Source organism: Mastigoproctus giganteus, chromosome 14 (assembly GCF_048544385.1).
Source record: "Mastigoproctus giganteus isolate SK-2022 chromosome 14, ASM4854438v1, whole genome shotgun sequence".
In the NCBI taxonomy this organism is placed as follows: Eukaryota; Metazoa; Arthropoda; class Arachnida; order Uropygi; family Thelyphonidae; genus Mastigoproctus; species Mastigoproctus giganteus.
Window position 1 is genome coordinate 89,634,504 of NC_143588.1, and position 16,432 is coordinate 89,650,935.

The 16,432-nt window shown below is 35.1% G+C and overlaps 1 protein-coding gene across 2 annotated transcripts in view; it reads right to left on the minus strand.

The window, feature by feature from the left end:
• Positions 1 to 16,432, minus strand: part of LOC150075335 (inactive rhomboid protein 1-like) — a 332,829-nt gene that overhangs the window by 38,017 nt on the left and 278,380 nt on the right. For both annotated transcript variants that reach the window (XM_090389103.1, XM_090389102.1), the window contains one exon: positions 11,352 to 11,452. In XM_090389103.1, coding sequence (XP_090245229.1) covers positions 11,352 to 11,452 — 101 coding nt within the window. The remainder of the gene's footprint in view (positions 1 to 11,351; positions 11,453 to 16,432) is intronic.

Genomic DNA, 16,432 nt, shown 5'->3' on the forward strand with positions numbered 1-16,432 from the left:
GGTCATTAACTCAGCAGCTACTTTGTAATGTATTTGATGACAACACGTCATTTCTCACCACTTTAAGAATGCTTCGCCAACTTTGTCACTGAACCTCAATCTTTTTGCCTTTTGGTCATGAGAATATCTCAAGGACATGATGTACCATGGGCATATGGTACGGCAATGGGCAATCATTGTGATACTGTGATTCCAGCATATACTGGATATAAATGGTCCTCATACTGAACATCTCACTCTTCATACATAGCAGTTCAAAGAGTTCACAGCACCAACTATCCCCTGGTGGAAATTTTTGGAACTGATATATATTGAAAATATACAGCATATAAAATGAAAAGGAAGAAAGGGATGAAGATAAGTGTTTTGTGGACTAGAGCCACTGATAGACAGAAAAACCCATAATGAACATAAGACAAGAAATATAAGTAAAAGAGCAAAGAAATATTGGAAAAAAGGAAAGGAATGAAAGAAATCACAGCATACATAAAAAAAAAAAAAAAGAGAAAAAAAATGCAAATGAAAACTGATAAGTAAATTGTCATATAATTTCAAAATTTAAAAGCAATGAAGCTCAGTTTTTCCTACTTTAAGTACTCTTGTTTAAATATAAGATTGATATCATACCTTTATTGTAGGAAATCTTGACCCGACGCTCACATCAAACTAATCCAATTAATGTAATATAAAATCTTTAAAACCGCAAACATATCCCTATTGAAGGATTGTTTAATATGGTATTATATAAAAAACTAAACTTGTCTTCAATTCACATAGTCTGCCAGGGCGAAAAGGACAGGTGCATCTGAACTTTACTTTCACACCATTCAGGAGAACCACATTTTTCTGTTTAATGAAGCTAAAGTAATTAATTCACAGAAAGAATACATAAAACTGTTAATAGCTGAAACACTTGAAATGAAATTAAACTGTTGTTCTATAAATGTAAGGAGATCATGTACTATTTCGGACTCGTGGACCTTCATGTGCATGTCTGAATAGCATGATTCACATTGGTTAACGGTAATAATCTTGTCATGATGCGCCTATTTTTAAAATATAAGTGAGTGGATATTGTTTTTAACTCGTTACTTCTTGTGAGCATGCTTTATTACCGAAATACCTGGTCATGTATTAAGAAGTTCAACCTTATATTTTAATACGGTTTTAATTTAATATAGTTTTAACACATTTTGACAATTGCCTTCTCTTTCTGGTCTACCAATGCTAATGGGTTTAGTTTGGGGTAAGTGGATGTACATCGGCTGCACTTGGCTCTTCCTTGGTGACAGCTGGCAGACTAAGTGAATTGAAGACGTTTCGTTTTTTATATAATATCATATCATACAATTCAATAATCCTTCAATAGGGATATGTTTGCAGTTTTAAAGATTTTAATACTTAAAGATTTTATATTACATTAATCAGATTAGTGTGATGTGAGCGTCGGGTCAAGATTTCCTACAATAAAGGTATGATATCAATCTTATATTTAAACAATTGTCATATAATGCATAACCTTGGTGTCATTATCAAGAGTCACTTACCAAGACTGCAAGGAAAAAATGACAATATGTGTAGGATGGTTTGGTTGTTGGTTTTTAAGAGCATTAGCAACCAAGGCCATATTGCTCCGGGAATATGCTGTGGTCATTCCCTGACCTTTCTGCATCCTCCGTATTTGGTGGTGACGGCTCGAACCCATATGTGTAGGAATAGTGAAGACGCAGTGTCACTCAGACATAGGTGATGTCGAATTTGAATATGGGGAGTACAATGTATACAGAAAGGACAGACAAGACAGGAGAGATAGAAGGATTATGCTCTTAGTCAAGAAGCATATTAAATCTAAGGTGACGAGTGCAATGTAGAGTCAGTTTGGTGTGAAATGGGAAAACAAAATCAAAAGTAGGAGTGTGCCATAGGCCTAATAACAGTGATGAGTACAGGTATTTCTCGACTTTGAGTTAATTTGTTCCTAGTGCGTGCTCGTAAAGTGGGAATTTATTTCTCATAGACATAATGTTAAAAATAGGGGTTACGTTATTAACAATGAAATTAGTTAGCTAATTAGTTTATGCTTAACCAATGATTGATTTATCCAAAGAAATGAAAACGTAGCTGTAAAATCAAGCAAATTATAATAATAGAGAAATTATTTGACTTACAAATGTTAAAGAACATTTATTCTTCATCATCGACTAAATGCACACTCGTTGATCACTCATTATTGGCTTGGAACTCGTTGGTTTGTTGCAGAAGGAGTCATCTTCTTCAGAAATGCTTCAAGAGGTGTTTATTTCCAAGATGATCTTCTATTTTCTTTATAAATTTCAATAGCATGCATAAGCATTTTTTTACGGAACGCACAATTTGCATGGACTAACAAGTTTACGAAGTTAAAAAAAAAAAAAAAATGGAATGAAGAGAAGATTCTGAAAATTTATTATGCTTTTTATACGACTGAAGATTTCAGTAAAGGGCAAACACATTTCACCATAATAACCTAAAAACACACACAATGCCAGCTATCGGTATTTTCATAAATGCAATAATATCGAGTTTATTATCCATTTATAATTGCTTGTATTAACAGAAAAGCCCATTAACCCGGAGAGTGCAAACTGTTTTTATTGTTTTATGGTCATGACTTCCAGAAATGTGCTTTAGAAAAATATCATAAGTCTGTTCAAAATTGGTTCTTATAACATGTGATAACGATGAAAGTGTAGTGCGTTTAATGATTTGAATTGGTAACTAATACAATTTACATTATAAAAATGACCCTTTAGGGAGTTATATAGTGAAAATTTGAATTTCCAAAGTCGTGGAATGAATTACCAAAAAACAATGTGTTATTGGGTTCACATTACGATATTTTCGCAATATGATCATAATGGATTAATATCATAAAGTGGAGTACACTGTATTGTATAGCTATGTGCGTGGTTTGAAATGCGGTATTTATGAATGTTTAACATTCATTTTTTGCAATTAATGTTCATATTTTCGATTTTGTTGATACTTGATACTTGGGAGAGAAAAAAAAAAAAAAAAACTCGTACACCCAGGAACTCGTAAAGCGAGAACTGCCTGTATACCAAACAGCTATAGAGAGAAATAGAGTAGGCCAGCATATCAAAATGTCTCATAATGGGGGATTTTAACTTCACAGATGTTGACTGGAATTTGTGGGTTGGTTACACACAATAGCAAGGATTTTGTGGATTACTTGGATGACTGTTTTCTAAAGAGCATGTTAGACAAACAGCAAGAGGAAGCAATACTCTTGATCTAGTTTTCAGCAGTGATTCTTCATGCATTAAGAATATGCAGGTAAAAGACCCACTGGGTGGCAGTGATCAGTGTACAAACATGGAATTTAATTGAGGATATAACTACTGTCAAGGGTAAAGGTAAAGGCTTTTGCTTTCATAAAAGTAAATACAGAGGTCTCAGACAGTTTGTAAATCATGCGCAGTGAGACAAACTGATGATGTTACCAACAGCAAATTCTAAATGGGAAGCAATCAAAGAAGCTACTAGGTTTTTCATACCAACAAAGAAATACATTTCAAGGTTTAAACTTAAATGGATGTCATATGAACTATTGAGACAAGTGGCTGAGAAGAAAAATGCATCGGATGCATATAAATTATCAGGTGACAGAGATGACTATGGTAGATATAAATTAGACTGTAATTAAATCACAAAGAAGGTTAGGCAAGCTAAAGTAGATTATGAGAAGTCTCTGGCAAAGAAAAACTGCAAAAATTCCTATGCTTATATTAACAGTACAAGGAAGGGGCTGAATCACGTTGAATAGGTATTTTACATCTACATTCACACGAGGAATTCTTTACGGAAGAAGATGCCAGAAGTTTATCAAACTCCAATAAGGAGCTAAATGACTTTGTGATAACTGAAAGGAAAGTGGGAGAGAAATTGTTGACGATGGACATAAAAAAGGGCAACTGGGGTGGAATGAATCTATCCAATTATATTAAGGTGGCAGCAAAGGAAGTCCCCATGGACTGGAGAAGTGCAAATATATCCCCAATTCATGGGGATATATTTGTACTTTACAGACCTCTCAGCTTAACAGACCTAATTACAGACCTCTCAGCTTAACATCTGTTCAAGGGAAAATAATGGTTAAAGAATCAGTGGTTAAAGAAGTAATTCAGGACCATTTATACAGGCTGGACAATTACACTGCAATCACAGCATGGATTTGTCATAGGGGCTGTCTTGTCTAACCAATCTGATAAGTTACTATGATGCAGTGATCAAGGAAAATGTAAATTCAAGTATATGATATAATTTTGACATATATACCTCGGCCTCTGTAGCCGAGTGGTCAGGAGCGGGAGTGCAGTAGCACATGCTCTTTGAGTAGACCGGGGTTCAAGCCCCTGACTGCTAAATACGGTCGATCTGCCAACCCACACTGGACCAGCGTGGCAGATAATGGTCCATTTTCCCTCAGCATGAATTGTTAAGGAGGCTTCCATCCTGCAGTGGGTTGATAATGGCTGCAGTTTACGTGGATTTCAGGAAGGCTTTTGAAACTGTTGTACATAAAAGACTGCTGATCAAACTGGAGCAATGTGGCATTAATGGCAAGTTATCACTATGGATAAAGGGATGGTTGAGTGGAAGAAGACAGAGTGGTTATCAATTAGCACTGCTCTTTGTGGAGTTTCCAAGAGTTCAGTGCTGGGCCCATTTTTATTTTCGATATTTATCAATGATACTGATGAAGGTATCAGGCTTAATGTTTAACCTTTTACTTAATAAAGGGAATTTGTTAAAATAAAAATAAATTTGCAGATTATACAAAGGTTGGCAGGGTAGTTAACAACAGTAATCAGTGTGAGCTACTGCAATGAGCTCTATAAAAATTTGAGCAATGTACCGAGAAAAGGCAGCCGAAGTTTAAAGTTGGCAAATGCAAGGTACTGCATTTGCCAATTTGGGCAGCAGTAATCCCAGAGTAACTTATCAATTGTGTGGTTCTACACTCAGGATAGTGGAGAATGAAAAAGACCTGGGTGTAACTGTGCAGTCAGAGATGATATTCTCTTAGCAGTGCAGACAGCTACCAGCTCATGCTGTTTTGTCAATGGTATACAGCAACTTTGCTAGCAAAGATAAGGAGGTGATTATCCCTTTGTATAAAGCCATGGTTAGGCCACATCTTGAGTACTGCATACAGGTGTGGAGAAGGGCAACCAGATTGGTGAAGGGAACAGAAGGGTGCCCTTACTAAGAAGACTTCAGTTCTGCAAATTGCAGTCTCGAGACCAGGCACCTGCGAGGAGATCTGATTGAGGTGTTTAAAGCCTTGAGTGAATTGAGTAGGCTGAATGTTAATGGCATTCTTCCACTTGCTGTAACTAGACACATGAGGGGGCATAAATTGAAGTTGAGGAATGGTGGTTGCAGGATAGATGTGCAGAAGTTTCCCTGGGGGTGGTTGATTGTTGGAATAATCTCACCAGGAAGGATATCAGGTATGTTGTATGTGTTACTAATTTGTGATCCATCTTCCCCACTGCTGGCATCATTTCCTTGCTCTTTGTATAATTCTCTACAGTAGTCTTCCGCTATTTGAATTATGCCTTCTCTGCTATTATAAGTACACCATTGCTATTCTTCAGTTTCAGTATCATTTGTCTTTCTGTATTACTGCTCATGGCTGCTGATTTAAATCCTTTGTTTTTCTTTAATGCTTATTCTACTTTTCTTGTGTTAAATTTTCTTATGTTCTCTCTGAGCCTCTTTCTAATGGCTTTGCATAACTCAGCGTACTCAATTTTCTCCTTTTCAGTGTTTTTCTTGCTCTTCATTTGTCGTCTTCGGTTCATCATAAGTGTTTCTTAACTAATTTTTTCTTCTTTGGATTTCTTTTTACCTAAAGGTTTCTTGTGTACAGTGTATAATTTTCCTATGTACAGTTTTTTTTTTTTTTTTTTTTTTTGATTTGGTAGTTGTTGGCGCATCGGCTTCTGTGGCCATATTGCACCTCCTAAGGTTTTTGCAGTACTTTGATCCAAGCCCAAGGCGGGAATCGAACCCGCGACCTTTGGGTTGCCGGGCAGGTACTTTACCCACTCGGCTAGCCCGGTCGGCTCTATGTACAGTGGTTTAACTTTGTGTATGCCAGTTTTATTGACACAAAACAGCAATGTCACCCTATCCATCGCTTTAAAGTCTTGTACCTTTCGTTCATTGGATTTACAAGTTAGTGTCTTATTGGGAAGCATGTAATAATGAAGTCCTGTTTCCTCGCAATTGTAAATTCATTCTAGAACATAGCCACCTTCTTGTATGATAACTTTTGTGATGGATAGTCATCAGCAGCCTTCGTGTGTGCAGATCAAATTTCACCTGAAATTGCAACCTGACAAATTCCATGCCTCTTTTTCTCTCAGCTGAACAAATCCTTGCTCCCTTTGAATTTTTTATTTTGAATTATTTATTTGTACTCTGTGCCAGTTGTCTAAGTCTTTCTTCAGCTTGATCCTTGATAATTTCACCATATGAACACAGCCTTATCCAGTGGGCTGTCACTAGCAGTTTTAAGCCACTTTTCCTGAAGACTTTCAGTGGCTTCAAAGTCACATGTTGCTTGCCATTGGTTAGTTTCATCTTTTAACTATTCCACGAGAGTGGATTCGCCCACACTTATTGTCGAGACACCTACATTTGCATTTTTACCCATTTTGGTATGTACAGTGCAGCTAGCTTTTCTTGAACTGACCATGCTTTTCTTATTTTATTTTGAGGACTTTCCATGGACATTCATTTTTTTATTAAAAAGGAAAGAAAAGAAAACAAAAATTTGAAAACACATTAATGTGATGTGGAGTTAGCTTATGTCCAATTTATAAACAGTACATGTAAATTTTACCACTGTTGCATCTTTCTAGGACAGCTTTGAGTTTATTCACATCACTGAACATACCTTCTAAAGCCATAGTTCAATCAATAAAGTAATATAAAAAAAATAATAATAATAAATAAAATTATTATTTGACCACCTTTGTAATGTGATTCTTGCATTAAAACAAGCAGTAGCCTAGAAAGCAAGGCGCTGGGGATTTCAAGGACTGCTGGGAGTCATCATGGAACAAGTAAATACATGGGCTGTATTCAGGTAACTAAGAGTAAGAACAGGTGTGTGTATACTTGCACATACACCAATGCTAGGTGTATAGTAAATAAATTTGAAGTGTTGGTGAAGACATCAAATGCAGACATTGTTGGGATGTTGTTATGTTGTTATTTGGTTTTAAGGAGCATTAGCAACTAAGGCCATATTGCTCCAGGAATATGCGGTGGTCATTCTCTGACCTTTCCGCATCCTCCGTATTTGGTGGTAACAGGCTCGAACCCCGGTCTAATCAAGAAGTGTGTGCTACGCACTGCTGCTCCTTCCCACCTGGCTACGGAGGCACCACATTGCTGGGATATCAGAGAGAACAGACAGGATAGCAGGGGGAAAGGATTATGCTCTTAGTTAAGAAGCAAATAAAATCTAAGGCAGTGCATCACAACTAACTCAAGTTAAGATGGGTGGCTAGTGCAATGTTGAGTTAATTGGGTGTCACATTGCTTCTGGGAAAGCAAAAATAAGAGTAGGAGTGTGTTATAGGCCTAATGACTGTGATAAGTATATCAAAGATCTGTACAAAGGAAAAGAGTGGGCCAATTAATCAGAACATCTTATAACATGGGATTTTAACTTTCCAGATACTGACTGGAACTTGTGGGTTGGTTAATCACACACTAGCAAGACTTTTTTGTGGATCACTGTTTTCTACAGCAGCACGTTAGAGAGGCAACAAGAGGGAGTAACACTCTTGATCTGATGATCAGCAGTGATTATTCATGCATTAAGAATCAGCAGATAAAAGAACCACTAGGTGGCAGTGATCACGGTGTACTAATGTGGGATTTATTTAAAGATATAACTATCATCAACAGATCATTCCACTCAACTACTGATATACAGGTAGCCCTAGTTTTGTGCTGGTCGGATTTGCGCCAATTTGTAACAGCACCGATCACTAACCACAATGCCATTTTTATTTATTTATTTTTGCAATTTATTTATAAATTGAAAGTTTAAAATCATCAGACAAAATTTATCAGCATCACACTATGCTATGTATCATGCACTGTTCACATGATTTAGGACAATCTGGGCCAACCAGCAATTAGTGCATCTGTATTAGAGATGAGAAAGATTCCCGCCCTCAAAGTAGCCACTCGTGGATGCGGGCGGGAAAACTCCATGCAGTGAAGCATTCAGTTGGTTTTTTACGCTATTTGCACATGTTGGAAATTTATTACACTAACATCATCTTTTATTAATTGTGCTATTAATAAATTAAATAATAATAATAGTGATAGCCGTGTGCAGTTTTTTCCAATCGTGTTATAAAGTTTTTAATTTAATAAAATCAAGACACACCATGTCTGGTAAAAGTAGTTCATTCAATCCTAGTGCAATATTCAACGGATGGAATCTGGTGAAAGCTATCCTAACGTGTGTAGGGCTATGGATATGCTTCCAACTATTACTATAACTATGAAGAATGCTAATAAAATAAAACAATCAATGCAAAGTGGTAGGTAAAATTTTTTGTGCCTAGAACCTAACCCTGTGATTTCTGACTGACTCCATTATATAAAGGGCTCCATTTGTGCCTGTCCCCCCAGGAACCTAACCCCGACATAAATCGAGGGCTATCTGTACTGGCTTATGTTAACCATCTTTAGACAAATTCATAAGAAAAAAATGTCTGATGAAACTCAAACAGTTCCTCTTGACATTTCTAAGGCTTTTGATTATGTTTGGCAATAAGGTCTTCTAAAGAAACTTTTCATCATATGGCCTGCAACCGTTTTTTGCAATTGGATATCGTTTTCTCTCTGGCTGTTCACTGCAGATGACAGGTAGCATTTTGTTGTCTACTTTCTCAACTAATGCTGGTGTTCTCCAAGATTCAGTTATTTCTCCCAATTCTTTCCTCTTGTATATTAATGATCGTCTACTGAATGGAAATCATATGCCTAGTTTTCTGTTGATAGTACAATACAATGCACCTTCCAAATTACAAAACGTTGTCCTATTATAAAGAGCTTCAACTTCTCGAATAACTTCCACTAAGTACTGATCTGGTAATTCTTCAGTGGGGCAAAGAAAACTTGGTTAACTTGAATTCCTCTATAACTCAGTCCTGTCTTCTTGTATTAACACACACACACACACACACACACACACACACACACACACACACACACACACACACACACACACACACACAAAATTATTGGAACATTTGCAGAACCTTTAGGATTCCTTTCAGAATGCTGGGGTTCAGTGGACTGCACTTTGCAAAGCATTGTTCTAGAATAGAAATTCCCAAACTTTCATACCTAGTGCTCCCATAAAATATACCATAAATTTTGTATTCCCACATCATCTAGAACAAGTAAAATAAACAAATATGATATCAAATTTAAATATGGGTATACATACTTTTATAAATTAATATATATTTCAATACATTTAATTGCAAAGATTGAAATAAAATAAGCTTCATATCTGGATTAGTAGGATATCTGCCCATATTTTGTTCAAAAAGTGCACATTATTATAGTGTTATCTTTTTTATATGTTATCTGCCCACCTTTCATTAAAACAAAAACAACATATATAAAATCATTTCTCCCTCTCTAATATTAAATAAAATCTACTGAAATCCTAGGGTTTCACAGAACACCTTTTGAAAACCATTCGCTTATATTATCTTTATAGAAATATGCTGCCATACCAAACTGGTGCATTGGTTGAATAGCACAGCTGACTAACAAAAGAAATTATTCAATTATGTAATTTTGTATTTTAAAAATTAACTTAATCCTGTTTAACAACATTAACTCAATTCACTGTGATATTACCTGATCTCAGGAAGAGAGTGGGGGGGAGACCCCACCTAAAGAATTATTCTGCATTTTTCAGCCTGCAACACAAATCAACCTGTAAACACATACCGACATAGATATAATACTGGTGAAATATGGCCTAAGATGTTGTGCCATAAAACTAACAAAGATAATAAACATATATTCAAGAAATGCCTTAATAATGCAATACTTAATGACTTATACAGAAAGTGCTTACAAAAGAAGACCTACTACCAAGGGTGGAAACACATTATTTATCACCTCACAGGACTCATGTCATTTTACTGTTCAGTGTAAACTGTGAAGTCAGTCCTAGGAGACACAGTACCACCATGTCATGTTGCATGTGTTGTTCTCTTTGAAGAAAGCTGAAGCGAAATGAATTGCCACACTTCATCCTCCTCTTCAGATTTTGAAGAAGATTTAGAAAATACATGTTTTTAAGAAAAAAATTTTTCTTACAGCTGAGAAAACAAAAGAGTAAACAATGGATACATGACAAACTGGAAGAGAACAAAAAAGGGCAAATTCCCTCATGTACTGCAGGACTTAGAAGATGATGAAAATCGTTTTAAGATGAATAATACTTACAGATGAATAAAGAAGAATTGAATTTCCTATATAATCTAACTAAGGATGACATACAAGGGCAAAATATGCAATTTCGAAAAATTCAAACAGCACTACGGAAAAATTAGTTGTATGTTTAAGGAAAGTTGAAATGATGTAAGTTTAATTTTGAATAAGGATTTATTCTGTCAAAATACAAACAAATTTTTTAATTAAATTTAATAACAAAAAACTACTTCTCAACACTAAAAATTGAACTTGTTAGAAATTGTTATGAGTTGTACAAATTTAAATGATTGACTTGTTTGTCTTCTAAATTTGTAAATTGTAATACTGTTGGTATATTTTCCTCCTTTGGCCATATTTGAGCATTTATGTGACTGGACATTTGCAGTATGCCGAGTAGCTGGTCAAAGTGGAGGGTTCTTCGGAATAGGCACAGGAGCAACGTTCTTGATGTTGTTGTTGGTGGTGGTTTTTGGATATTCTTACTTGTGCACTCAAAACAGCATTACTTACTTGTAATTTAATTTTCTATTAGCATTTCCTCTGCTCATGCTATCACACCTAACGAAATTTCTGTTCGAACAGAAAAATCTGAGCTCCTGAAAATGTGAGTTGGCCTTGCAGGCTGACGTGTTATTTTGTGAATACAGCCAATGACAACACCGTGTCTCCGACTAATAAACTAAATGGGAAATATAACTCCCACACATTTGACGTTTGACCTGTTAACATGTGAGCTCTGGTGAGGTGATAACTGTGTGTTTCCACCTTAATAATCATTTAGACTAACTCACCCTGCATGTAGGAAAAGGGAAGTCCACAATCTATAGAACTGGTTAGGCACCTCAGGATTATGGAAGGGAATCATTCCACATATGTCATCTAAACATGAAACCTAAATATATAAACCATAGATAACAATTAGCAACTGCACAAGGCAGAAATATAAGAAAACATACTCTCTCTCTCTTAAAACATTTATACTGCAGATTTTAAGGGAAAAAAAAAACAAAAAAACTAACATTTCATTCCATGAAATACTAATTTTTTTTTTTTTAATATAATTCCTGTTTTTGACTCCTGCTGGCTATAATAAATGACAATTATCATAACCAGTAAAAATGTGGCTGTGTAATAAAAAGGAAAAAGAATAGGTCTAGCTATATAGTAATAGTTGTGAGTGTTTGAAAGTTGTACATTTGAAGTCACAAGACAAAAATATAAATGGGTTATTAACATAATATAAAATGTAGTGAGCTATAAACCATTTAAAGGGATAAATCTGTGTAGAATAGTGAAAATTTCCTGCAGATAAGGTGAAAGGTCTTCTTCTGTAATCACTTTCTGCTTAAATTAAATACATTGTTGTGTTCCTTTTTGCCATCCTAGGCTTGAGAAGTGTGTGTGTGTGTGTGTGTGTGTGTGTGTGTGTGTGTGTGTGTGTGTGTGTGTGTGTGTGTGTGTGTGTGTGTGTGTGTGTGTGTTTAAAATAGGGGATTTAAAGCACTTGTCTTTTTCTCAAGCTTATGATTAATACAAATACTTACTTTGTATTAATAGCTTAAGCTATTAATACAAAGTAAGGGAACACCTCCACTATTTTATGTGAATTTAGAAGATGTTCTATTGCTAGTTGGCAACAGAACATAATAGAATAGCATAGCATCTGGCAGAGCACACTTGGCTGCTGTAACAATGAAGTCACACTAAACTCATTTTATCCCCTGCCCCTCCCCCCAATTAGCAAAGACCTTCATACTTTCTCCATTCATATGAATTTCACCTTTACTAAGCAAATTTCTTACGCTAACTAGGGGTAGGGACACTGAGAACCCCTCCCCCACCATAAGTCTCGCAAAGTTCCTCTGGTCTTCAATTTGGGCACAATATACTGTAGATGATATTTCCCGGTCATTTGCTCTGAAGACTGCAATATGACCTGTCACTCCAAGCACAGTTTTTACTGTTCCATATTACAAGAATGATGAGCTAGGCCACTCTAAACAAAGTCTGGCATTCAATGGTGTGGTGTGAGGCTAGTGAGTAGCAGCTATGCTCACAACTCCACAGAGGCAAAGGTATGGTAAATCACTGATAAGAATATCTGCCTTCCTCACCATCTGTTTAACTGCATCCTTCATGCCTGATAATACCATAACAGCCAAGTTGATCTCTCTCCCTCTCCCATCATTTACGTCTTTCAACGATAACATCCCCACCACAAGCATGCAAAAAAATAACTGCCAGCTCTCTGACCATCCAGAGAATCCAGCCTGACTTGTATCATTATTTGCCCTCTTCACCTTTACAGCATCTAAAGATTTCCTCCTTGTATCTTTAACTCACTAAACAATATCATTCAAGGAAACAAAAAGAAGATTAACTCCATTTATAATCCTGGCCCACCCTGAAGAGTGCCATTTGTAATAACCAATTGTCTCCCATTCTTTAGCCATCACTCAACCCACTTTAGGATCTTGTCTGCAATCTCAATGCACTCTAACTTGTATAGCAACCTTCCATGTAAAATTGCCAAGTGCTTTGCTAAAGTCTAAGTATTAAATGTCATTATTTCTATAAATCAACTCTTGTGCGACCACAGTATAGTAGTTTATTAGATTGGTTTAAGAATTTGAAATGAAGTATTGAATATGGAAATGACATCTTCCAGTGAAATGTAGCTTAAAAAGAATGTAAGGTATAAAACAGATGTCCATTTTAAAAATGCATTAGAAAAGAGTGTAGTGTGCATTAATAGGTTGCCAAGCCTAGAAGACAATAGAATAGCTGGGAGGATGAAAAGAAAAGGAAATAAAAGAATACAGAATACAAAAATTATTTCAAATGCAAATTTTAACAATAAATTATAGGTTATAGGGAGGGTCATGAATTATACAAGATGTCAAAATAAAGATAAGTATAAAAATGAACACATTGCAAGGTCTACAAAGAATGGGGATGTATTAAAACAATAATGTACATTAATACCACAAAGAATTAAAAAGGAATAGATTCTCACAGTTCACATCTTCAGGGACTACATCCATCATTATCTATCTGAGATATATAGTGTTTTGTATCTCCATACTGATGTAAAATTAAACTTTAATCTCCATACTGATGTAAAATTAAACTTTAAACCCTTTATTGTCTACATCAGTACAGAGGTGAAAAACAGCGCATCCCAGACAGATTATGATGCTGCAGGCCCAGAACTGTTTTCTTTTCATCCTTTCTACTACCCTAGTTATATTCTAGGCTTGGCAATTTATGTATTGAACACATACATAATATTAATTTAGCAGAGGAAATAAAATGAAAGAAGGAGAAATCTATTTAAAAAATGAAAGCTGTCTGCAAAGCAGCAGAGACAAATACAGTAATAACAGAAAATCAAAGGGGGGGGGGGGAGAAAAAAGAAGAAAAATGAGTAAATAAAATATGTAAATTAAGAATGTTCTAGAGCAGGGGTGGCCAACGAGTCGATCGTGGCTTTAATTTTGGTCGATCACAACGAATTTTAAATATACAGTCATCCCTCGATTTGCACGGTCAGGTATACTACCAAAATTTTATATTGTGCAGAAGGTTTCACTACCTGTGCGTTATTTTTTAAAATTTTTTTACGAAGCTTCAAAAATAGGAATGAAGAACAGATTTTGAAAATATATTTATTTATTTATTTTTTTTTTTGCATGATTGAAGAGTTCATTGAAAGAGAAACACATTTCACCATTATAATGTAAAATACCACAGAATTCCAGCTGTCGGTATTATTGCAAATTGTTTTATGGTCGTGACCTCCAGAAATAGCTTCAGAGAAATATCACAAAGGCATTCAAAACTGATTTTTATAAGGATATACCCAAACAGAGCAATAAACGGTGGTGTGTTTGTCCGGTTATTTTGGAAACAACTTCCTCATTCAGGAATCCTCTTCATCAATTATCCTATATTAGCTGTTCAGACAGAATATTTTTTCGGTTCGCGCAACTTAAAGTGTTTTAATCAGTAAACATTGCTTTTGCTGATTTAATAATGGGACAGTACTTATATGTTAATTTAATACATTTTGATTTAAAATGAATATTACAAAAAAAGAGTAAAACGTATCATTTTCAAACTAGAATACTTTTTGTAATGGTGAAAGAAAGATGTTGCTGTTTGATTTACAATGCTTCTGTGGCTATACCCAAAAAAGGAAATTTAGAATGGCATTTCAACGCACTCCATGGTAAATACCAATCGGATTTTCTGCCGAATAGTGACCTTAGAAAAAATAAATTAGAACTTAAATCCAGATTATTCGCACAACAAAATTTCTTCATGACATCTAATTTACAATCTAAAGCAATAACTGTAGCATCATTTAAAGTGAGTTATCTTTTTGCAAAAAAATGCAAATCATTTTCTGATGGTCAAATCATCAAAGACGCATTTTTAGAAATAACAGATTCTCTTTTCGAAAATTTTAAGAACAAAAATGAAATTAAAAGTGCCCGTCAAGATCTGCAATTATCTCGAAATACTGTGATGTGACACATTGAAAAAATGAGTAAAAACGTGTGTCCTTTTCTTTACAACTGGATGAATCTACAGACGTCAGTGATACAGCTCAATTGCTCATTTTTGTTGGTATGTTTTTTCGATGATTCTGCCACTAGAGAAGAACTGCTGGGCATGGTTTCGTTAAAAGAAAGAACTAAAGGTCTTGATATCTTTAACTCGTTCAAACATTTTATTGAAAAAATTAAATTAAATTACCACTATTTAAGCTCATAGCAGTAACAGCAGATGGAGCTACAGCAATGACAGGGCATCTTAACAGATTCATTGCATTGTGCCAAAAGGATGATGAATTCTCAGATTTGAGTTATCACTGTATCATCCACCAACAAGTGTTAGCCAACAAAAGATTAAATACTAAAAGTGCTATGGGCATCACTTTCAAAATCGTGAATTCCATCAGAGGACAATCTCTTCAAAGGAGACTTTTCAAAATGCAACTCAATGAAAAAGAACCAGATCTGATATTACACACAGATGTGAGGCGGCTGAGCCGGAGTAAGTTTCTACAGAGATTTCAAAATTTTCTGAATGAAATTAAAAAATTTGTTGATCAATAAGGAGATGATTATCAGCAGCTACAAGATACAGAGTGGTTGTGTGATCTGGCTTTTTTGGCAGATTTTACCAGTAAATTAAGTGATCTGAATTTGGAATTGCAAATAAAAAATAAAAATGTGGGTGACATGATTAGTAGTATTTCTCCTTATAAATATCAATTTTTGGCAATGGCTAAGGATACCTAAGAAAAAAAATTCAACCATTTTGCAAATATGCAAGATCATTTTCAAAAATATCCTGTTTTTGAATTTAATAGTGAGTTTAACGTAATAGTGAGTTGAATTTAACGTTTCTGAAATTGAGAATGTTGTGGATGATTTTGAAACCAGAATCAGTGATTTTAAAACAATTGAAGACAATATATTTCTTATCCATTTAATGTCGACTTAGATACGAAACAAACTGCAAATTAAAAAATTGATATCTTTAACTCGTTCAAACATTTTATTGAAAAAATTAAATTAAATTACCACTATTTAAGCTCATAGCAGTAACAGCAGATGGAGCTACAGCAATGACAGGGCATCTTAACAGATTCATTGCATTGTGCCAAAAGGATGATGAATTCTCAGATTTGAGTTATCACTGTATCATCCACCAACAAGTGTTAGCCAACAAAAGATTAAATACTAAAAGTGCTATGGGCATCACTTTCAAAATCGTGAATTCCATCAGAGGACAATCTCTTCAAAGGAGACTTTTCAAAATGCAACTCAATGAAAAAGAACCAGATCTGATATTACACACA